Below are 26,359 nucleotides of genomic sequence, written 5' to 3'. Positions count from 1 at the left end.
TGTTTAAAATATTTGTTATATCCGATTCGATATTATAATATCTGCTGAGAATAGATTAGAACAAACATCAGTATTCGGAATACACGGCACACTGGGGCACTTGACCTTAAAAAAACATTGATGTAGGGGGCAGTGGCTGGTCCGAAATATATACTAAACCAACTATATATTTCGGACATTTACCAAAGCGACTGTGTGATTGTCAACATTCACCGGTAGAAGCCACCAATTTCGGTCATACATAATAGCATATATATATCGAAACAAAACAAAGCCCGATTCATGGCATTTTCACAAAATCTCTTCCACTTTTTCAATTCTGCTGTCTCAATAAACTTCTTAGATTTCATGATTGGGCTTTTCGTTTTCATTTGCCCTTGACTTTAAGATTTGATTTCCATTTTTCCAATATTACTTTTAAAAACAATATTCTACTAACTTATAATGGTATAACGGGTTCTAAGTTGTTTTTATCTATCCTTATTGTTCCCCTATTGATTGAAACGATTTGTACAGAAAGAACTCCCTTCGACGCGAAGTCTAAGGCAGTCTGCTGTTATGGAAATAAGAAATAGCGCATTTCAAAGAGGTGAGCTACTCTCTCACTGACCCGAGTCTTAAATAGTTAAACCTCGTAACCGTAACCTCTCCCGACGAATGATTAGGGGAATTCTTTACATAGATAAACTATACTATCATTTTGTGTTTACAAACTGAAACACGTAAGATTCTTGTTTAATAGGAGCGAAGCTATACCCAGGTAGCAAAATAGGGTTTATTTTCACTCAGAAAAGACCTTTTAATGTAAATCTACAAAGGTTTTTATGCGGTTTACGTGTAAACCTTCTAACCTTAAAACGAGATCTGTGACAATAGGCTCTATTCTATGCACATTACCCTAATTCAAAACCTTGGAAAACAACCTTCTATATAACAACCTTAAATCGAGGTAGACTTAGGGATTTAAAGAGTGAAAAATCATTTAAAAAAGCTTGTCTCAAGGTTATCTTAAATCTAGGTCATTATAAGGATACTTTTCGCAAAGTCTTGTATGCTCAGTTAAAATCCACCTTGTCATGAAATTTTAATGGACAATGCAATTTGATTCTATCGCTAGTGTGACGTCAGCTAATCATTATGGACCTAAGTGACCATTTTACCTAAGTGGCAATACTTTTTGGAGAAAAAAAAAGCCTTAAAAATAATTTTTAATCCTTTTAGGATGAAAGGTCTGCAATATTTTTGCTTTATTGAAAAAAGGTTTTTAGTACTAACATTTTCTTGACAATAAAATGAAAATTACGACCCAAGGTTACCCTAAGATTACATGCTTTCCGGGTCCATTTCTGTAACCCTTTATTTGTGCTTTATTCACTCATTAATAGCAAGAATCTGAGACAACATTATGGGGTGATTCATGCCATCTCAGATTTTCCTCAAAAAATTACCATTTGTTATATACCTTGTCAAAAGACAAAATCTAAAATTTTTTGCCCCAAAGTTGAGTTGTTCATTTTTTATGCCCCCCCCCCACAAAGTGCAGAATGTTGCAGGAAAATTTCAGCGTTTTTGCACTACATGGAAATGACCCACAGCTCTTAGCGCAAACGAAGTACTTCCAAGTAATTTAAATATCTGAAAAGTAAAGATGTTGAACTTTGTAAAATGGGTGAAAAGTTTGTGGCAAGTTGTTGCCACAAGGTCCCTGAAGGTCATAAGAAGAAGCGTTTTTGCTGTTTTTTGCTATTTTCAACGACTTACTATAGCTTGCGCCTTCTAGTTGCAACGGTAAATAACGTGTCGTTTGAAAGATATACAAAAACAGTTTTAAAAATTATTTATATAATTGAGGCATATTTAATGCGCTCTTAATTATTTGAAGTTCAAACTTGAAAATTTTCTAATTTTGCCTGTATTTTAACTGTCATAACTTTTTGCTGCATAAATATATTGAAATAATTTTTTAACCTTTATTTTACTCCATTATTAGTCTATCCAAAAAAGTAAAATTTATTGAGGCATGTAGCTTTAAAAAAATTAAAACATTTTTTTAACATACCATGTTTTGGCATTTTCTTTCTCGAAGCAATTTACTCGAACACTTTACTTTCTACATACATTTCACCATAAAAACCCATATTGATAACATTTTATTGTATATAATCTTGTTGGTTATCTACTTAAAATAATATTTTATTATCATTGACATTTACAATATTGTATAAAACAGAAATACATAAAGGTAATGCTGTAAAACATTTGTTTTGTAGCTACAAAATGCATGTGAATTATTCATTTAATAGTTCCTTGTATTACAGTTCTTGTTTAATAGAAACGAAGTTGGATGCCTTTTTAATATGCCTTAACTATATAAATAATTTTAGAAAGTGTTTTTGTATATCTTTCAAATGACACGTTATTTACCGTGGCAACTAGAAGGCGCAAGCTATAGTAAGTCGTTGAAAATAGCAAAAAACAGCAAAAACGCTTCTTCTTACGACCTTCAGGGACCTTGTGGCAACAACTTGCCACAAACTTTTCACCCATTTTACAAAGTTCAACATCTTTACTTTTCAGATATTTAAATTACTTGGAAGTACTTTGTTTGCGCTAAAAGAAGTGGGTATAAGTACCGAATTTTTATTCCATACTTTTCTGAATCATATTACTTTAAACATTAGAGTATGCAAGAAGTATACATAAACACGTAATGTTATAACATTTATGTTTTCAAAAAAAAAGTATTTTGACAACAATTTTTATCTAAAAATTAGAAATTAAAAAACGTAAAACAAAGAATTCTTAGGATAAAAAAATGATTTTCAAAATTACTCATATTGAAATAAAAAAACTTTCATATTGTTTCTTTTTTTTTATTCTTATAGTTCTTAATCAGACGTAAAAAACCATTCTGTAGAGAACTATCGTCAAATAAGAAAACAATTTATTTACAAACAAATTTTTTATTATAAAAATCATAACATTTACCTGATTTATAAATCCGGAGAACTCTAAAATGACATGTTCTTTGTTTGAAAACTTTATTCTGAAATAATATATACATAGTTTATCCCTTCATTACTTTCAGATTTCATACCACACAACAAAATTTTATAATTGTAAGATCTCGATATGAATTTAAATATGTAACTTAAAAACAGAATAGCTGAATTCTAGTTGAAATTATTCTTTCAAAACTAAAAAAATACTTACCAATTAAACGATAAAAATTATTTAATCATCAGCACAAATGACACTATTTCAAGTAATTTGGATGATTTTTTATTGTTGTTTTCCGAATTATATAGATACAGAAATATATACTGTTCTATAACGAAGAAGAATATTCTATAACTAATTACAGTTCTGTACGTTCTGAAATCACATTTATTTATTGGAATGACGAAAGCAATGTTGACTTCACTTTATATTGTAATGAATTGAAGATAGAAAAAATTATTTTACCGCAATACACACATCTGTAACAGCAAGTGATTACGAAATCGAATGTTATATTGTTGATAATAGAAAGGTAAAAATTATTAAGAAATTGTTCTTCTAATGCTTGGCGTGTTCTGCTTCAATGTTTGACATGTTCTGGTTAGTTTTTTGAAGTTCTTATACCTTTTCCTCAGGGAAATTTTGCTTCTTATATGCTGCTAAGGAAATGGCGTCCATCATTGCTAATGGTTATGATGGAACTAATGCTGCATATTTTCAGGCTCCCGCTAGAGGGCGTACTCGAAATGTTCTGAAATATTTCAGAACATTTCAAACTTGTGGATCTCAAAGAAAGGTTCCTTAGATGGGAAATTCACTTCGCTATTTGGAAGTTATTTTACGAAGAAACTTCCAAAATGTACTTGGTTCCTCGAAAAAAATCTCAAAATAAAGAAACTCATAAAATGGAAGTTAAAAGAAGTATGTCTGTATATATATATATATAACTTAAAAAGATAACACACACACACGCACACGCACACACACACACACACTCTCTCTCTCTCTCTCTCTCTCTCTCTCTCTCTCTCTCTCTCTGTGTGTGTGTGTCTTATCTTTTTAAGTTAGCTCTATTCTGAATATCCTTTTCTTTTATTTTATTAATCTAATCAAAATGCTTTCTCACACTTTTAAATTCCCATCCTGTCCTTAAATATATTTTTGGCTCAACTATGCATTAATTAAAAGCAGGACATTTTTCTCTTTGCTCTCTGTGGGAAGCGCTCAATCTATTTCATAAACCAATAGCAACTACTAAGGTTTCCCTCTTTCCCTAAATTGAAACATTTTACGGATTTACTTTGCAAGATTTTCCATAACATGTAACCAAGGAGCACAACCAGGGCCGGATTATACCTTTCGTAGGCCCTAGGCACAGAGCTGGATTATACCTTTCGTGGGCCCTAGGCATAGCCGTTTTTGAGCCCTCCCCTCCTTCCCCCACTCCTCCCCTCTTTTCAAAATATATGCTAAAATTTTCTTGCATATTTTTTTTTACATTTTTATTAATATAGATTTTAAATTTACAAATTTGTTTATCGAACTTTATCTACAATACCGACATACTGCCGATATTGCAGTCGATATCGATAATACCATTATGATTAATTCGATCGATAACTATGTTAAAGATAAACTTTTTAGTGAATACTTTTCCTAACATTCATATTGCATTAAGAATATATTTGTCGATTCTTGGATCAAATGCAGAAGGAGAAAGATCTTTCTCCAGGTTAAAATTGATAAAAATTATTTGCGTTCAACAATGAATCAAGATCGTTTGGCATCGCTCGCACTTATGTCTATTGAATACGACATTTTGCGTAGTTTGGAATTCGACAGCATAATACAAGATTTCGTTGAATCCAAAAATCACAAATAAGTAATATACTAGATCATAAGATTCTGCAAAATAATTTATTACCGAAAAATATTATATTTTTATTAGTATCTTCATAATTTTGTGCAAAATACACTTGTTGTTTTTAAAGCTAAATTATTTTTGTCAACAAATTTTTTTCTCCCAAGTTTTTCGTAGGCCCCTGAATTTCGTAGGCCCTAGGCACGTGCCTAGTGTGCCTATAGGTTAATCCGGCTCTATATATAAACTGCTGTTTGTAGAAAATGCAACACCATGAAAGAATCATCAGAATCAAATGAAATTTAATGCAGAAACGACTTGTACTGATACAAATAAATGATGAAATTTTCAAAACAAAAGAAACAAATTAAGCGTCCGAAATCAGTATTTGGTGCAGCCACCACGCGCTGCAATAAGTGCTGCTATACGACGTGGCATGGAGTCAAACAGATGTTGAATATCTGCTTGAGGAAGAGAATTCCATATCGCTTGTATGCGCAACCAAAGTTCGTCTTTGGAAACTGCAGGACGCGGATCACGAGTGAGACGCCGACCAACCATATCCCACACGTGCTCAATAGGCGACATATCCGGCGAATAAGCAGGCCAAGGAAGAAGTTGCATGCGTTGTGCTGAACAGAAGTCTCTAACAGTCCGCGCAACATGTGGGCGTGCATTATCCTGCTGAAAGATAGCTCCAGGGATGCCTTGAAGGAAAGGAACGACTTCGGGCTGTAGCACTTCACGGACGTATCTGTTGCTATTGAGATTACCCTCAATTCGTATCAAATTGGATCGTCCATGATACGAAATCGCACCCCAGACCATAACTCCGGGTGTTCGACCACTATGTCGTTCAATAATACACTCAGGAAGGCAGCGTTGACCGGCATAACGTCTAATACGAACACGGCCATCATGGGTCCACAAATTGAAGCGTGATTCATTTGAAAAGACAACTTGGTGCCAATCAGCTCGCCAGTCTCTGTGCTCAAGACCCCACTGCCGACGCAGCCGTCGATGATCCACCGTGAGGGGAATCCTGTATAATGGCACCCTTGCACGCAATCCACGGCTCAGCAGACGACGACGAATTGACGAAGCCGACAATTGTACACCTGTAGCAGTAGACCAATGTGCTGCCAGCTGCCTGGAGGAAGCTGTGCGATCATTCACCGCCATGCGGAGCAGGTGTCGATCATCGCGCTCTGACGTCACCTTCTGTTGTCCAGTGCCTGTTTTTCGAGTTGTTCGGTGCTCGTCGGTCCACTGCTTCCAAACTCGCATCACTGTGGAACTGTTCCGCTGCATACGAGCTGCTATTGCGCGATAGGAAAATCCTCCTTCTCGAAGGCCGATTATCCTCCCTCGTTCAAACTCCGTAAGTTGCTTGAATTTCTTATTCTTCCGTCGTGGAGGCATACTCAGGTCTCACTAAACGTTTGCCACTAACAAATAATCATAGACTATTTTCAACGTCCCGCTACAGCACTTTATTTATACGCTTTCAGCATCAATTCAGAGGGCGCTGCGCGCGCCACGCACGCGCGATGGCTCTGAAACTTTATTAATTTGCATAATATCCTATAATTGACATTTGCTGCGAATTTCATTTGATTCTGATGATTCCTTCATGGTGTTGCATTTTCTACAAACAGCAGTTTATATATAATCCTATATATATAATCCTAATATATATATATATACTAGGGGGCTAAGCTGCTATTCGCTGCCCCTCATCAACCCCGATGATAGTCTTTTCTTGGCAGCAAACAGTTTCTCTACTAAGGTTAAAATTATTCACTTAACATATATGTACTAAAAGGAATTCTGTTTGCTTACGCTTGTGTCTCTACTTCTCACTTCCAAATATTACTATCTATTAGTATTATAAACATTTAGATCTCTTGGCGAACAGAAGTGATTTTTCGAAGTAATCATTTTTAAAAGAACATTTATATTCTCATAACATTATATTGTGAGTTCACAACCATAATTTAATACTTTCGCTAATAATAGCAGTACTGGAAAATAACTTGAAATTAGGGATACAAAAAAAATTTAAAGGAAAACAATACCTTCACGACTTTTGTTAATTTTATGCTGATGACAACCAAAACAATATCGAAATGAATAAGGAAAAACTGGATTGTTAAAACTTATTACCTTTACACACACATGCGTTCTCAATTTTAATTGGCTGTTTTGTGCGTTACTAACCGCAAGTGTTCTGTGATTGGCTATGTGTTATCATTTCACTCTCTTATATTATATAAAGATATATAATGAAAACTTTTTTATATCTACATCCTACTTACCCTACATTAGTTCATTAATTAAGTAATGTTTAATTTCTGAGGGGGTTTTGTCCCCCAAACCCTCCCCAAAACTACGCCACTGCATCTTGTAACATCAAATGGAGATAGTATGATGATCGTTTAGCAAACGATGGAGAGAGCCCCATAAGTTTTCATTCATAATCGGACTATTCTGTGGTCTGCCTTTTGAGTGTCAACTCGCAGATTTACGAGATATATTCTTTTCCATTCATTGGACATTTTTTTTCTTTTCTTTCTGCCTTGTGGTCCATGAGCATCGGAAACAATGAAAAATGTCTTATTATTCTCTCCTTCCATTGTGTTTTAGAACAGCGACCTTTTCAGACATTTCCACATTCACAAATTGTTCTTTTTTTCTTCTTCTTCTTTATTCTAAAAGAAAAGAAAGGGGGGAATATTAAATTTCGAAAATGAGATCAAATTTTACTACAAGATCGTTTCCACGCGTGCAATGTTACGATACCTTTGATTGTATCGTAATTTACAGTCCCTGGACTATATATTAGACGCACTATAGGGTTCTATGCAAAATCTTAATTATCAGGCTTTATTGTTTTTAACCAACTGAAAGCGGTTTGCCAGGGGACTGTAATTTGTTTAAATTTAGTTGTTGATTTTTCTTAATCCTTGAAGTAGAGAGTTTGCGATTTCCAGTCCTACCCTCTTTTAATTTAATACCTTTTGGGGGATTTGTTGATCCCTTTTTATGTTTCTGGGGGATAGTCACATGTCAACCTTCATCTATGAAAAGGTACCCCTACAGAGAATCGAGTTAGCGTGACTTATATACTAGTGAATAGGTATTGTATTTTTGTAGTGGTAGATACACTACAGTACTCCCCCACCAAAATTATATCTGTGATAGAATTCGATGAACGGATACCACTAGGTGATTCATTGCTGTTATGGGAAAAGGCGGGAGAGCTGTATTAAGATCACCGTACTTTTTGATTGCTGATCGTGAGAGCTGTATTAAGTTCACGGTCGTGGCTGGTACTGTGGTGCCATTAGCAGTCGAGTGTATACAAGCCGACGTATGTAATCGAGACTGAGTAGCAACAGCACGTATTGGTGGATAATGGTGGCAACTTTACTTTTCAGACAAGTAAGTAGCCATCAATCAGTTCAAACCGCAGTTCTTTGCTCAGTGCCTTTGAGGCTCCACTCATTATCATTAGTCAATGTTACGCAGCATATATTAATAGGCTTGTGTGCTCATTACGATTAGGGCCTTGTCAAGTAAAAGAACAGATAGCACAAATTTTATTTTATAACCGTCGTTGAGCAGCCTACCACTACTAACGTTCATCCCCTTGTCATTCTGAGCCCAATCCAGAAGACAAGGGAACTCCTGGATTAAGTACTGGGAGATATTTGCTTTCGTAGAGGACTTTTTGGTGCAACTGACCCGTTACATGAAGAGGAAAACCACGAAATCCTCGGTTAGACTGACGGCAAGGAAACTTACCCATGATCCACTGAGGATATTTTACGTCTGTACTGTTGTCGATGTGAGCTGGGGGCGGAATTCGTATCGACCAGCCATCGCTGGGATCCGAACTCGGTTCACCTCATTGGAAGGCGAACGCTCTGTCCCCTGAGCCATCACGGCTCGATAGCACAGATTAGTGAAGGGCAGTTTAAGGATACATCAAGGGTTACGGTGGGTTCGAACTCGTAACATTTACGCTAGAGGGCATTTGGTGGATAGCCCTCATTATTTTCATATTTTTTAGATAGATGCGAGAGATAAATAATGATTTTAAAACAACTATTCTTCTAAATCTAACCTCAATCATTTAATAAAGAGCCGTGGTTGCTCAGGGGATAGAGAGCTCGCCTTTCAATGAGGTAAAACGGGTTCGAATCCCAGCGATGGCTGATCGATACGAATTCTACATTCGGTTCGCCCCGACCACAATGCTAACGTAAAATATCCTTCTGTGGTTGATGGATCATGGGTTAGAGTTCCCTTGCCGCCAGGCTAACCGTGGAAGTTTCCGTGGTCTTCCTCTCCCTGTAACGCAAATGCAGGTTAGTTCTATCCGAAAGTTCTCCACGAAGACAAGTTTCTCTCAATACTTGATCCATGAGTTCCTTTGTCTTCTGGATCGGGTTCAAAATCACAAGGCTACGGAGTTGAACAGTAGTAGTCGTAACCTCAAAATCAACTCGGCTGTTCAACGACTGTTATAAAATAAAATAATTTAATAAAACGTAAATAAATGTTTTTTTTTGAGACACAATCAGAGAATTTAGAAAAAAAATGAATATTTTTATTCATTCATCAATATTATTTAAGAAGGATGCAGTTCACTAAGTTTTTACCATAAGCCTTTTTTAAGCCGAACTCTAATCGGTAGAATTTGGTGCCAGTTCCCAATTTAGAACTTAATAATCTTTCACAAATCTGCATTGTGTGTGTGAGATAGGGTGAAATGATTTTGGCGACAAATGGCTATTGTCTGGCGGGGTATAGTGTGAGTGAATGCACCATAAACACGCAATAAAGAGAAAACAAAGTGGTTCACAAAACGAGGTGTCTTCACTCAAATCATGACCTCTATTCATGCGGAACGATGATTCCATTGATATTACTTTAACACCTTCTCTTTTTTTTATACACTTCCTTTTTGTCTAATCCTTCAATATTCCTTTCGATAATATTATTTTTGTAGTTTACTATAACTATAATTATATACTTCGTTGATATTATTATAGATTTTTAAATTTATGATTTTATGCAGTGATCAGGAAAACTACGTTATTTTTGTAGTTTACTATAACTATAATTATATACTTCGTTGATATTATTATAGATTTTTAAATTTATGATTTTATGCAGTGATCAGGAAAACTACGTTATTTTTTTAGTTTACTATAACTATAATTATATACTTCGTTGATATTATTATAGATTTTTAAATTTATGATTTTATGCAGTGATCAGGAAAACTACGTTATTTTTGTAGTTTACTATAACTATAATTATATACTTCGTTGATATTATTATAGATTTTTAAATTTATGATTTTATGCAGTGATCAGGAAAACTACGTTATTTTTTTAGTTTACTATAACTATAATTATATACTTCGTTGATATTATTATAGATTTTTAAATTCATGATTTTATGTAGTGATTAGGAAAACTACATTATTTTTGTGGTTTACTACAACTATAATTACATACTTCGATAATATTATTATAGATTTTTAAGTGTGTTATTTTATGCAGCGATCAGAAAAACTACGTTATTTTTGTAGTTTACTATAACTATAATTATATACTTCGTTGATACTATTATAGATTTTTAAATTCATGATTTTATGCAGTGATCAGGAAAACTACATTATTTTTGTGGTTTACTACAACTATAATTACATACTTCGATAATATTATTATAGATTTTTAAGTGTGTTATTTTATGCAGTGATCAGAAAAACTACGTTATTTTTGTAGTTTACTAGATCTACAACTACTTTGTTACAAATGTAGTTAACTACAACTAATTTTTTTAATGTTGTGACTACAAACTACTTTACCACTTTATATAATGCTAATGAATCCGGTTCTGAACTGAGCGTATGAATTATAAAAATGGATGTTTCTTTGCAGGTGACCTGGACGTGGTGAGCATGAGCTTAGTGTCTCAGACACAGTTTGCCCCCCTGCCCGAGGCCCTATGCAAGGCTGTATATGATCTGACATCTGAAGGATTTGTCGCCTCAATACCAGTCATCTCCAAAAAACTGAAGAGTGCATTTCCCGAACTCATCTTACCCAGTGAGAATATCCTCTGCAAAACATTAGGTGAATCTCTTTCATTATTTTAGAGAACTGATTTTAAATTCAAAACCACTAAATATAACAAGTTATCCACAAAGAATCAAAACTTCTGTGATTAATTCTCCAAATCAGATTTGTCTGAGTCTTTAGTAAAAATGAGTTCTCATTTAGTGAGCTGCAATGGCTGATAGGGCGTTCAGATTTCAATGAGGTTAACCGGGTTTGAATACCGGCGGTGGCTGGTCTATACGAATTCCGCATCCACAATGCTGACGTGAAATATTCTCTCTAGTAAGAGGATGATGGCTTAGAGTTCCCTTGCCGCCTGGCTAACAGTAGGAGGTTCTCATGGTCTCGTTCTCCATGTTACGCAAATGCGAGTTAGTTCCATCCAAAAGTCCTCCACGAAGGCAAATTTCTCCCAATACTTGATCCAGGAGTTTCCTTGTCTTCTGAATTGGGTTCAAAATTACAAGGCTACTGAGTTAAATATTAGTAGTCGTAAACCCAAAAATTGGGTCGGCTGTTCAACGACGGATTTAACACAAAATAACCAAGAGTATAGCCACGTAAGTACATATCTAATCAAACCTTTAAAATTAAGTTTAAAAAAAGTAAATAGAATAAGAAATAAAGAAAAAAAACGAGTTGATGCAAGTCCCGTTGCTCTTGTTGTCGTCGGCCATTAAGTCAGAGGTGTGTGATAGTTCTTGTTTTCTAGTGGCGCCATCTGTGGCCAAGAATTTGACTTCTTCCACAGCTATACGTCACACCAGTTTTATAGGGTGGGCCCATTCATACAGTCATGTAACATGGGCCCAGTCACCATTTACTGCAAGGTGAGCTTTCGGCGGCCTGGACTCCCATTCTCACAAACATGAGACCAGCGCCCTGCCAACCTGGCTATCTCGGCCCAATGCAAGTCATTGTAGCCATGTGTTCCTTCGCCAAATTTGTACCATTAATTTGTGACTTGATTCTCGACTGAACTTTTCCGGTGAAAATAAAATGAACAATAACTATCCATCGATTTATTTTTTGGTGAAAAAAAATCAGATTTGAAATTTCAATTTGGATATTGAATTTAAAATTGGTAAAATACATTATAATTTGTTGTTTTAGAAAAGAGTTAATTGATAAATGGTAAAATACTAGAGGTGTACTAAAAAGTAGAATAATAATCAAAAAATAAATTTAGGTTTAGTTTTTACCAATCTAATAGACATCTTGTCAGCTGATTACATATTTAAGTTAATATGTTATGTTATATGTTAATATTTACTCTGCAGTGGAACCCTAAAATTAAAGTACTTTTTTTTGGAAAAATCCTAATTTGCAATAAAAAAACAGGGGTTCGTTTAAAATTTTTAAGTTACCCTCCGTTTCAATCCAAGAAAGGGAGCAGGGTTTGAAAATACATAGCCCACCTTGTTATTATTATTTTTTTTTTTAAATCGAAAACCCGGAAATTAATCAGAAACATTTACATTTTTTCCCCTCAGTTCTCAATAAGATTGCTTAAGTTAAATAGTTGGTAACTATTTATTACTTGTTTTGTTTAATTGTAAGCATTTTTTAGTTTAAGAGTTTTAGTTTATTTCATTATTATTTCTATTTCTTAACCACAGATCGTAGCATAAAAATTTTAAATTATTGAATTAAAAGATACTAAATTTTTTTACAGCATTAACACATATTTAGTAGCTGAGTCTATTGGAATAAAATTCAAATTGCGCGATTTACAACTTAATTTACTACAACTTTATTTACAATTTTGGTTTTTAAATTCCTACTCCACCTTTGTTTACTGTGAAATTAAATTTGGTTACTATTAAATTAATTAATTACTATAAATTTAATAAAATTATTTTTCGCCAAACAGATTGTTTAGTAATGTTGTGTAAAGTTAATTTCTAATAACTGATTTTATTTATTATTTTAATTGCTAATTTTGACTAAAAACTATTTTGTATAAAGCTTATGAAAGGAAATATTACTTAATGATTTTGCAATTATTAAACAGTAATTAAGTTACATGTCGATTTTAATATGTCTTTCCTAAAATGTTATGTAATAATACAGGATTACTTTAAAATAAAAGAAATTCACTTCTGGTTTAAAGCATTTAATATAGATTAATAATAGAAATCGAGTCACAATAGTATTAAGAAAAGATATAAAGTAAATACGTTTAAAAAATGATTAAATGAATAATTTATAGTTCAAATAAACTTTACGATGTTTTTTTTTAATTTTTTTTTTTTACTCCAAAACTTTTTTCTTCATATAGAATGATATTAATTATATTTTAAACCCCTACAAACTGTTAAGATAGGCAAAATTTATCAAAAGTTAAGAACAAAATAATAATTTCATTTAAATTATAAAATATTCGTTTTACAAACCTTAAACATGAACAATGTGCTCATCATAAGAGCCGTCCTAATCCATCCTAAATCAAAACATTTCAATTTAGATTAATTATATAGTAATTAAATCTAAATAAAATTTATCTTGAACTTTTTGTTACGTGACAGTCATTTTACTTTTGAAGTAAAATCCATTGATCTAGCGCAGTTAATTTTCAGAGGAAAAAAAATCCAGTTTATAAAAAACCCCAGAGGATTTTTTTCTGATTGGACCCACTTTAGCTAACCCAGATCAGAGGGTACGAGTTTAGAAAAATATCTCATACTTGAATTTTTAGATTTTTTATTCGATATTTAATTTCTGGGATCGAATGTTCACTTTCCATTGAGGTGAACCGGGTGCGAATCCCAGCCATGGTTGATCGACCATGGTTGATCGACATAAAATATCTTCAGTGGTAGACTGATCATGGGTTAGAGTCCTTTAACCGTCAGGCTAACCGTGGGAGATTTTCGTAGTTTTCTTCTCCATGTAACTCAAATGTGGGTTAGTTCCATCAAAAAGTTCTCCACGAAGGCAAATTCTCCCCATTACTCGATCCAGGAGTTTCCTTGTCTTCTAGATTGGGTTTAAAATTACAAGGCTACGGAGTTGAACATTAGTACAGTCAAACCCCGCTATAGTGAACCTTCAAGGGACCGAAATTTCAGTTCACTATAACCGGGAGTTCACTATATCCGTTTCTCAAAAAATTTAACTAGTGGTTTCCAAACTCCTCCCTTTTATTACACATTATTCAAATAAATGACTGAAAAATATTATGTAGTAGCAAAAAATGTGTTATTTTTCATTACTCTTCTACTGAGAACAAAAAGGCGTTGAAATGAGAGCCTTATCAACACATATTAGTGTCCAACCCTTTGACCAATAATGAATAATTTCTCATTCCCTTTGACAGAAAATGCATATTGATCCGACTGACACCTTACAGGTGCATCGTCTGCCTGGGTTGGAAATATCTGCTTGGTTTGTTTAAGGATGGGAAAGTGAGATAAAAGAAGCAAACAAGAAAAAATGTGTATCGCTACATTCCCCTCTATAGATGGTTTTGAAAATCGGTATATGTATTTAATTTGGAGAAGAAATTATAAAATTATTACAACAAATTTTTTAAAAAAATCAGTCGAAAACAGAAAAAAGATCATTCTATCCAACTTCCTCACTTTTTTGGTTCACTATATCCACAAAAAATAACATTACACATGTATAGCAAGGCACGGAACCGAACATTTCGTTCACTATATCCGGGAGTTCACTATAAACCGTGTTCACTATAGCGGGGGTTGACTGTAGTCGTAAACTCAAAAAATTGGGTCAGCTGTTCATCAACGGTTACATATATAACATAAAATATTAGCCACAGAGTATTTCAATTATTTGAAATTCAATTTTTTCTTTTATTTTTTGTGTCATCTTATTATTTTACAAACTCATCTAACAAAAAAAAATTTTTTTTTTGCAGGTACTTTAATCAAGGAACGTAAATTATTCCACACGGGCAGCGGTTATGCTGTAGTGACTCCAGATACCTTCAGACTCCTGGCCATGTCCCCTCCTTTGGAGAGGCAAATGTTGTTGACCAACGAAGAAGCCATTGTCCGGTTACATGGCACTGCATATACTGTAGATGATGGCCGGACAACCTGCACCCAGACACAGCAACAAGAGATTCTCACTGCCTGGTCATCGGCCGAGAGGATTCTCGAACCCAGAAAACATGGTACATTTTTTTTTTAATTGTAACCGTTCACCCCCAGATGGCGTTGTAAAATACCCTAAAAATACAAAAAAAAAGAAAGAAAGAAGAAGAAGAAGAAGAAGAAAAAAAAAACCAAAATTTTTAATTTAATGTATAAATATTAAAAATAATACAAAAGTTATATAATGTATAGATAACGTTGCTTTAATACTTTTTAATATTTTATTATCAACAAATTAATCTTTTTTTTACATTTCAATCGTTGCATGATCTTTAATTTTTACTAAAATATTTAAGATATTTTTTTTAATACTTTTTGACTCGCACATTTTTTCATAAATATTTTATTATCAACGATATAGTCTTTTTAATTCTAACATTATGCTTAAATTTGTGATAAAATATCCATCATATTTTCGTCAATACTTTCTGATTAGTATATGTTTCAGCTGTTAAACATTTTTAACATAGAAGAAGTAGGTATAAAATTTTGAAAACCTTTAGGAAGTTGGAACGCGAGCATCAGCTGTAGTTATAGACATTTCTCAATCTGTCTGTAATAATATTTAATATGGAGAAACATCTCTCCACAGCTGCATTTGAAAACGGAATACTTAATAACCATCCTCATTATTTTAAATAATTTTAATTCATATTCACCAAACGTACAGGTTGATCGAGCTAAATAATAACTTGCTGCATTCAATAAAGCGGTTAAGTAATAAAATTAAATCTTTTTGTTTTGGTTTAACATATTGATTTTCATATTACCGTCTCACATATTCAGTTACAAAATTTGATATTAGAACGTAACCAAAATGAAACTAGTAAAATTCACAAATAACCATAAAACAAATTCCCCTAAAATACCCACTGAAGATAAAAAAAAATCCCCCTAAATTTAGGGGTAAAACCCCCAATCTGGCAACACTGCCGTTCATTTTAGTTAAAAAAGTTTTATACCTCTCTGTAAAGTGACGGATTGTTTTCAGTAGGTTATTTTTATGAAACGATGTTTTCTAACTATAATCCCCGTGGCACTATGGCAAAGTCCTAGAACGTTACAGAGTTCTGATTTTTTTTTTTGATAAGTTAAAAATAAAAAAAAATCTTCTCTACAGAAATTAACACTTAATATTTGAATCATGCGTTTAGATAATCACTTTTTGATGTGCTCAATTTACACCGACAGTATCGTAAATCGATGTAATGTTTCTATTGTATTTTCGGCAGTCAACGTGAGGATTTTAAATATCTCGATATATTTCAAACAATATGGAAAATTCGAATTGTTCATTTGAGTATTTACTTTTTAAGGCAATAATTCCGAATTTTTTGGCAGTTATTGCGATTGATTTCTCCATAGTTTTTAAATTTTTTAAACGATATTATTGATGACAACAACCTAATCTCGAAACGAAACACACATTTGAGGAGTCCAATTCGCGTGATTTCGTCGTCGATCTATTTTTTTTCTTCTTTGGCAATTGCTACTACGGATTTCAAGATTTTTAATTATTTTTTTAATTGTGATGATTATTTGCAAAATGCGAAGGAAATAATTAGTGTGTGTGCGAGCATATCACCCATAGTATTACAATCAAAAATTCAATTAAAAAATGTAAACACAGTGCTTCTGTTATTTTAAATGAGATACGTTTGTTATTATGAAAAGTCTCTTGCACAAATATATGAGTGTAAAGAGAGTTTTGTCGCTCGAAAAAATTTTGCTGCAGGGACAATAATATTTCTGCAGAAATGTTTCATTTAAATGAAACGATTGGATGAACTCGGTTATTTAAAGGATTACAAAAGTCTTTAACATTTAATGGCGGCCCGCGAAGCCTTTTTTTGTGGCCCGCGAACTAAAATATATTAGTTGTCATTTTTTTTTGCGGACAATTTTCGCAAAAAATCTATATTTTGTGAATATAATTTAGCATGTGTGTATCGGAAATTTTCTCGAAGAAATTCTCCGATTTAACTTTTTGAAACCACTCATTTTGGACGGCAATAGAAACACACATTTGTAAATTTTAAATGTAAATATCTATTCTCTGGTGGTTGCAGCAGACAAACCTCAATTTTGTCATTGAACATTTTGTGTGCTACTATGTAAGTTTTAATACCAACCTTTTTAAAGTTTTATATCTTGACAATTAGATATATGTTGCACATTAAAGTTATTGTAGTCCGAATTTTTTAATATGCAATTAAATATTTTTAAAAATCTACTTCTTATTTTAATTTGTAATTCAATACTTTTGTTTTGTACAACTTGGTAAAAATCTGACAGTAATATTTAATGTTCCTTCAAACATAAAAGAGTCCTACATAAAGTTTTGATAAAGTTGCGGCCCGCCATTTGATTTCCGTCTTTAATTGTGGCTCCTTGGCCACAATTAAAGAACCCCTATCATAGAGGAAAGTTGGAAACTGGAAAGTAAGTTGGAAACCCCTCTCATAGAGGAAACTGAATACAATCATTACTGCGCAGAGCGCCATCTGTTGGATTTTATAAAATATTATTCTTAACATTGAGAAATATTATTAAGAAGGATGATGTTTCAGGAAAACTGAAAAGGTGTCACTCTCTGAAGTTGCTGAGAGGTGAGAGACTTTCTCGGAGTAACTCTTTCAAGTCCAACACACACCAAGACTTCAGGAACAGCAACGAAGCCATCAAAAGTATAATCTCTTTTTTATTTATTTTTTCAATTCCTACTATTAGTTCACACTCTTCCTATATCTTGTTCGAATCGTTAATAAAATACTTTTTATTCATCCACTCTCAAGTTCAAATACGGTTTTTTCAAACATTAGTTCATTCATTAAATAAGGATGAGCGAGAAACGGAATTTTCTGATGGGTTTAGCAAGGGTTTTACATTTTACTACAAGCGATTCAGTGTGTTGCCACTCACATTAAGTTTGTCAATTCCGTCATGTTTTCTTTATTTTATTTTGTATTACATTATCTTTTGCGTTTGTGAAACTGGCAATTATATTTTATGTTCTATTTATGTTTATAATATTAAGTTAAAGAACTTACGATACGTTGTGTTTAAGAGAATTCTATACGATATTCATCTTAAGGATGTACAATTTTGCTTCCAACATACATGTAAATAATATCTTTTGTAAATAGTCTTAATATTCTAAGTGTTGTATTGTAAAATAAAGTAATTTAGAACAAAATCTCGAGTCATAACAAAGTGGCGTCCGTGACATAGACATTGTACTCCGATGTGAATTAGAAGACGTCAAAATTACGAACAAGATATTACTTTGTTAAGAATAAAACAGGTACGACTAATTTTGAATTTTGGTTGCTTCTGTTATATCTTTTTTTACGAAGTCTTCTTTTATGTACAGTTTATATGTTTGATTTGAATTAAGTTTAAGAACGAAAAAAAACTCGATATTTAGAATAAGTAGAAACTGAGGGCTTATTAAGGGAATTTAGTTAATAAACTGACTAAATATTATTTACATTTAGAATATGGATGCTCTTAAAGTGAAAAGAAAGTCATTAAGAACAAAAGAATCTTGAGTCATAACACAGTGTTTTACCTATTTTAAAGATAACATCAGTGGTAATTTCTAACTTACAGCTCTACTTGAACAAAAAAATAGCTTATTGCACACATTTAAATATTTATTTACTTTATGTTCGTTGCGTCAGATTAGAGCCCCTGAATTAGACAGGCCGACTCATCATTTATTTTTTCTCCAAAGAGCTAACCTAAGTACAATACTAACATAACGTTAACTTGGGAACTTTTTTGCTCCAATATTGCTTGATAGGTCAGCTCTGATTAGAGCCCCTGAATTAGACCTTGAATTGATAGTATAGGAGCCTTACCTCTGATTAAGGCTCCTATACTATCAGAGCTGACCTATCAAGCAATATTGGAGCAAAAAAGTTCACAAGTTAACGTTATGTTAGTGTTGTGCTTATGCTAGCTCTTTGGAGCAAAAATGGATGATGAGTCAGCCTGTCTAATTCAGGGGCTCTAGCTCTGATAGTATAGAAGTCTTACGTCAATTGAAAACGTGCAGTCTACGTCACCAAATTTATACTTTTATAGTTGTCTGATATAGAGCCCCTGAATTATCATCTATTTTTACTCCAAAGAGCTAACATAAGCACAATACTAACATAACGTTAACTTGTGAATTTTTGTTTGCTTGATAGGTCAGCTCTGATATTATAGGAGCCTTAGTCTGATACCAAGGGCCATTTTTTTCCAATTCCTACAATTAGTTCACACTGTCTCTATATTTTGTTCAATAGTTCATAAAATACTTTCCACTCGAGTTCAAATATATATATTGTAGTGGATGCTAATACAGTTTATTCAAATATTAATTCATTCATTAAATTTAATGAATTAATTTTAGTTTTATATGGGAGAAATTTTTTTAATTATTTAATAAAAATTAACTGAAATAAAATGTTTCTTTGTTGACCAAAGTAGGAATTGTTTTTTTTTATATTACTTATTTTTATTCATAGTAAGGAATTTCTAATCATTTATCGAACGTTTTAAAACTTTCGAAAATTTTGAAACTGCAATTTTTTTTTAACTCGATAATAGTATCAATGATTTCGGAAAAGAAAGATACTCCCGTAAATTACTTTTTACATTTTGTAGTCAAAAGAGAATTTTGTTTTCTTCTGTTCAAAGATTTCTCCTTTTCTTCAAATCTGATTATTTTTTCGTAGTGAAATGTTATGCATAGACATCGCTGGTTGACGATGATTAAAATTTAACATTTACGAAAACTGAGTTTTAACCTTTGATGGCCGTGGGAAGTATACCTTAACTTTTAAATGACAAACAGGGAAGCTACTTATGCAGCCATCAACTGCAGAAAATCTAACTGTATATAAAAATCTACTATAGTCTGTTCAACGAGAACTGAGAGTGAAAGTAAACAAAGCAGCGTGCTATTTGGCGCAATACCGTTGTCTGCTTGGCTCCGATTTAATGACAAATAGGGCCTATCAGTCAAGCAAAAACTCTTATTTCTTAGAGGGTTGTTTGTTTCGCCGTGGTGTCTTTTTGCAGATGTTTCATGAGCAATATAGAAAATAAAGTTATGGATTTAAGTCCTCCTGAAAAACAACAGAAGAAATCTTACATAAGTAAAGCCGAGAAGGAAATAATATTGAAAATTTATAAAACAGAAGTGCATTCAAAAACAGATGTTCCAATCATTGATGTGGCTGACCATGCGGTTTCTGCATCGGGAGTTAGCACAGCTTCGGTTTTCAGAATTTTTAAAGAATATAAAAGGGATAGTATATTACATTCACCGAAGAGGACTAAATCTCGTAAAACTTTTTTGGATGACATATTGACGATTTCGACAAAAATGCTGTAAGAAGAAAAGTTCATGATTTTTTCCGCCTTAACAAAATTCAGACAATAAACAAAGTTCTCAAAGCTGTAGACGATGATTCTAATTTGCCAAACCTTAAAGGAACGATATTTTATTCCCTGTTAAAAAAATTTAGACTTCAAACATACTTCCCTTAGAAAAATAAAGATAACAGTTTAAAAATACAAATAAATGCAGTTCCTTCAAATATATTTTTAAATCCATCGGTGAAACATAAAATTTTTTTTAAATATCACTTAACTTTTAATAAATTTTAAAAAAAATTGTAATTATGAAAATAAAGAGTATTTTTTTAACATATTCTTTCAACTCTATACGATTTTACGATGGAATTATAAAAGTTATGTTTTACATAGAAATTTATGCAAAATATATTAAAACTAATTTAATTTAAACTTTAAAAAAAATACATTAAAACTACTTTCAAAATAAAATAATGTGTTTACTGAAAAAATTAGAAACGTATTTCCATGTAAATATTTTAATTTCACGCTTTCTTATCTAATTTTAAGGTATCAAAAACCGAATATCGTTTTCCTATAAAAGCGAAGGCTCTGTCGATTCAAACGAAATCGCCCATTCAGCGAAGACACAGTTGAAGTGGCAAACGTTGGCGATCAAACAGCAACCCTTATGTTTACTTCCACTATCAGTTCTCTTCGTTTTATTGCCCGGGAAATCACGTGGTAGGATCCAGTTTTCCCTCCTTCATTTCTTTATTATTTTGGTCGTCATCAACATAAAACTAATAAAAGCCATAACGGTATTGTTTTTAACGTTAAAGGTTGAATTTAAAGTTATTTTCATGTACTGCTATTATTATACGCTTTTAATTCAAGAGTTTAAAACTAAGAGTATTTTTTTTATTACTATTATAATATAATTCAGCGCTGCATTTCAAGATAAAATCATGTAGAAAGGTGGCTAAATCTTATTAACCATTTTAAATTATTATTTTTGTGCAAATAACATTAAAATACCATTATGAATTACAGTTAAAAAAATCTGTTAAATTATTTAGAACGTAACGATCAGCCTCATGCACAATTCGATGCAAAGTGAAAATAGTGTTTAAGATATCCGCCCGTTTTGGTAGGTGAAAATTTTAAATTATAGTTGTGAACTCATCAAATTTGTTTGAACAATATATATTATAATAACATGAATGTTATTCTTTTTTAAAAAAAAGGATTACTTAGAAAAATTACTTCTGTTCACTAATAGATTTAAATATTATTTATAATATTCATAGATAATAATATTTGGACGTGAGAAATGGAGGCACAAGCGTAAGCAAACAAAATTCCGTTTAGTACATACATGTTAAGTGAATAATTTTAAAAGTAGAAAAACTGTATTTTTTCTCCGAGAAACAACTATTATTTCGAAGCAATCATCGGGATTGATGAGCGGCAGCGAACCGGGGACTTAACCCCCCCAGTAATAATATATAAATTTAAGTGTATACTACAAGATCAATTGAGTGAGGATTAAACAGAACTCTTTTTAGTGCGTGTATCACGTTAAGTGAATAATTTCAACTTTTGTAAACACAAGCATTTTTCTACGGAGAAGCAAACAATTATTGTGAAGGAGATTGGCGAGCGACAGCGAACAGGGGGCTTAGCCCTCTAGTACAAGAAAAAGAAAGCAATGAAGGGCATTGTTTATATCTTTTTTTGGGGGGCGGCACACTTTTAACGATTTCGAAATTTGACGGCACACAATGAAAAAAATTAGTTTAAAAGTTGTTTACTTACCCATAATACACTGTGTTAAATAGTTAGTGATAATAATTTTGAATGTGAAATGAAATAATGTGTACTGCAAAAGCACGTTTATTAAGGGATTAATTATTTCTTTCGACTAATTTTTTACTAGTTAGAACAGTTATTCATTTTTTTTGCTAGTTAATAATTGTTAGCTTGTTTTCTATAGCTATTGACTGTTATTTTTTTGTGATTTCTTGTTAACTAGTATTTTTGGTGATTATTAATTGCTAGTTTATTTTTCTGTTAGTTATCCTTTGTTAATATGTTTTTATAAATATTAATTGCATAGCTTACTTTAATGATTAGCTTTTATTTCCATTTGAAAGTTAATATTTAGCTTGATTTCCTTTGCTGATTAATGATTTTAATAGTCATTAAATTTCCTACTTATTTCAACATTTTTTAAAATTGTCAAAGACAATTTAAACACTTCCTTCTTATTTTAAGATTGTCAGAGACAAGACAGTCCCTGACAAAGATGTTCACGCGGTTAAAGCGTGGAAAAATTATAAAATGTATATATTTACAGGGTTATTCATAATTCCCTCCGGGGTTTCGAATCGTTATAGTAAAAAAAAAGAAGACGAATATGAAAAAAAAGAAACATATGAAATTATTCCGAAACTATTCAAGTTTTACTTACATACATTACAGGTGTTCTATGCGTGAACCCTTGGTCACACGGCATACATCAATGCGATAGTCCAGTTCCTGCCCGGAAGGAATTATGAAAAACCCTGTATATATATATATATATATATATATATATATATATATATATATATATATATATATATATATATATATATATATATATATATATATATATACAAGGTCCGGCTATTAATTTCCAGGACCGACGTAACTGTAGGAGAACGAAAAGCCGAAAGATGGCGCTAATGATTGCATATTGAAAAGTGTTTTCTTGCGCATGTGCAGTGCAATCGGCACTATACTGAAGTAAGTGGTTCTCGTGGAAAGGCGCATTAAAACGTAGCTCTTAAATTCCTGTTGTCGGAGTGAAAATGGAGCAAGAATGAACATTAAATGTTGCTTCAAATTGGGCAAGAAAGCTGCGGAAATCTACAAATTGCTAAAACAAGTTTACGGCGAGGAAGCATTATGTCGCTCAAGAACTTTTGAATGGTTTAAGAGATGATCCTCACACTGTTCGGCCGCAGTCGTTACGCACGCCGGAAGCAACTGAAAAAGTTCGCTTCCACACATTGCGTTGCCTGTGAGGCGATTCTCAGCCCAGCATGGTGTCGTTGAGATGCAGCATCCACCATACTCTCCAGACCTAGCAACCGCAGATTGTTTCCTCAGCTGAAAAATTCGCTGAAGGGGACAAGATTTCAAGATGTCGAAGCCATCAAGAAGACTGTAACGTCTCTATTAAAGAGCATTGCAAACGAGGACTTTAAAACTTCTTTCCGAAATTTGTACAGCCGAGCACAGACGTGCATTACGGCTGATGGGGATTACTTCAAATAATATTAAATGGTCCTGGAAATTAATAGCCTTGTATATATATATATATATATATATATATATATATATATATATATATATATATATATATATATATATATATATATATATATATATATATATATACACTTTTCTTTAATTTAAACTTAACTCGTAATAAAGAAAAGTATTATAATTTTTATTGCCTCATTTCTAATATTTGGCGGCACATTTTAAGAATTAGGCGGCGCACAAAAGTGCCGCGGCACAGTGGTTGAGAATCACTGGTTTATATAAATGTGGGTAACAGTAAAGAATTGGCGAGGGTCGCAAAAAGAGAGACCAACACTTTGTCGTGTTATGCGTACGTTCAATTAATTATTTCTCCTCCCTTAATTTTTTAGTTATAAAAACAAAATTTATAAATTATCTTATTTATCAGTGCAAGTTTATGGCCAATTCATTAGGAGAAGAAAGACCTGACAATTTAATCAAGTCTTTTTCAGGTCTTTTTCAAGGAGAAAAAAGACCTGAAAAAATCAAATTACATTTAAGTAGGTAGGTACTTTATTTACGTCTCACTAGAGCTGCACAATGGGCTATTGGCGACGGTCTGAGAAACATCCATGAGGATGATCGAAAGACATTGCAACTTTGATCCTCCGCTTTGACAGCCAGGCGACCTGCACGCGAAGTCGAGCACTTTACGGTAGAACAATTTAACAAGGACTGATACCGCGCACCCTAGATCCCTACACAGGCTTATCCAAGTGGTCACCCCCCACCCGCTTACTAACCGCAACCAGTGATGCTTGACTTCGGTGTTCTACTGGGAACCGAGTCTTTACGATCAGTTCACTGCGGGACTAAATTTATCCTTTTAATAGTGACATATATTTCAGAAAAATAGACCAAAAATGGAAGAAGAAAATTTACTGTTTAATTTTGTTCTTTATTATAAAAGTTAGAAAATATTTTTTATTACAAAAATAAAATTTTAAATGCAATAACTACTGTATTTATAATTTTCACTAACACATAAGAAAGTAATGGATTACATACACATCTTATTTAATTAGAGCAAATTAAAAGAAATTTTGAAGCTATATGTAATATAACTAGCATAATATAATATAAAAACACAACAATATGATTTTCAATACATAAATTTTACAAATCTTTTACAGTATGGTATATCCCAAAACCTCCACCCACATTTCCCTCCCTCGACTGAAGTCGTAATCGGTGAAAAGCTAGGACCACTAATGCCATCTATTAGGAAAATAGTGAATTAAGTATCCAAATAAATCCAGCTCGGGCTTCACAAATTCGAAACGTTAATTTTTTTCGAACATCAAAAATACTTCAGGTAGTTGTTGCCCTAACTGTATTCGGGCAAGGAGTTAAGGCCAAAAATGTTGCCATATAAAGATCATTTCCTCTCTTCTAGAAGAAAAGTCACCGTCCATGTTCAGTAAATGGTTCCGGAGGGGTCGAATAGAAAAGAATCGAATGAAATGTTCTTCCACCCAATTCCCTCCCAGGGACACGTCAGATCCCGATTACGTTATTTACAATTCCAGATCCACTCAGACTCTGGACAAGATCAAAGTAAGTGTACTTTTATTTTAACTTCAACAACCGACCCAATTTTTTGCCTTCGTGGAGGACTTTGACATGGAGAAGACAACAGTTAGCCTGACGGCAAAGGGACCCTTGATCCGTCTACCACTGAGGATAGCACTGTGGTCGGTGTAAGACAGATGCGGATTCGTATCGACCAACCATCGATGGGATTCGAACCCGGATGACTCAGGAGATAGAGCGTAAACCTTCCAGTGAGAGCCGATACGAATTCCGCATCCGGCTTGCACCGACCACAGTGCTGACTTGAAATATCCTCAGTGGTAGACGGATTATGGGTTAGAATCCCCTTGCCGTTAGGCTAACTGTGGGAGGTTTTCGTGGCCCTCCTCTCCATGTGACGCAAATGCGGGTTAGTTCCATCAAAAAGTCTTCCACGAAGGCAACATTTTCTCCCAATACTTGATCCATGAGTTCCCTTGTCTTCTGGATTGGGTTCAAAATGACAAGGCTACGGAGTTGAACATTAATAGTCATAAAACCAAAAAATTGGGTCGGCTGTTCAACGACGGTTATAATAAAATAAAAAATAAAAAACCTTTACTTCTTAAAATATAACATTAGAAAGATATACTCTGTCCGCGTTCATGCCGGTGTTGCTTATACAGATTAATGTTTTCATAGCAAACTATATCTTTACTTAAAGAATGAAAAAATATGCTATACCAAAGCAGTGACTGCACGAGGTTGAAGTACGGGTGAATAATTAAGAAATTCTAGGATCGACTAGTAAAATCTGTGAAATGCGCTATTTTATGTTTCTATAGCGGTAATTCTTTCTATAGGTAAACTATAGGATTGGGCAGGCATATTTTGAATTGGGTACTTGCACTTCAAGAAGAAGACCACAGATACCCACACATATGACCTATGACGTCAGTACCAGCTGATAGTTTATAAGTAAAATGGCGTGTTGAGCTATGTTTCGCCATATAAGCTAGAACGTT

The 26,359-nt window shown here is 33.1% G+C and overlaps 1 protein-coding gene across 2 annotated transcripts in view; it reads left to right on the top strand.

Moving 5' to 3' along the window:
• Nucleotides 1-26,359, top strand: part of LOC122269156 (uncharacterized) — a 169,676-nt gene that overhangs the window by 80,874 nt on the left and 62,443 nt on the right. For both annotated transcript variants that reach the window (XR_015435231.1, XM_071182933.2), the window contains exons 2-5: nucleotides 10,819-11,013; nucleotides 14,882-15,139; nucleotides 17,690-17,806; nucleotides 25,219-25,379. Coding sequence is in view for 1 of the 2 variants with exons in the window: in XM_071182933.2 (XP_071039034.2) it covers nucleotides 10,819-11,013; nucleotides 14,882-15,139; nucleotides 17,690-17,806; nucleotides 25,219-25,379 (731 nt within the window). In the remaining variant the exon portion in view is untranslated. The remainder of the gene's footprint in view (nucleotides 1-10,818; nucleotides 11,014-14,881; nucleotides 15,140-17,689; nucleotides 17,807-25,218; nucleotides 25,380-26,359) is intronic.

Source organism: Parasteatoda tepidariorum, chromosome 7, assembly GCF_982258835.1.
Source record: "Parasteatoda tepidariorum strain Cologne lab strain chromosome 7, Ptep-v5.0, whole genome shotgun sequence".
Lineage (NCBI taxonomy): Eukaryota > Metazoa > Arthropoda > Arachnida > Araneae > Theridiidae > Parasteatoda > Parasteatoda tepidariorum.
This window is presented reverse-complemented; position numbering and strand designations above follow the sequence as displayed.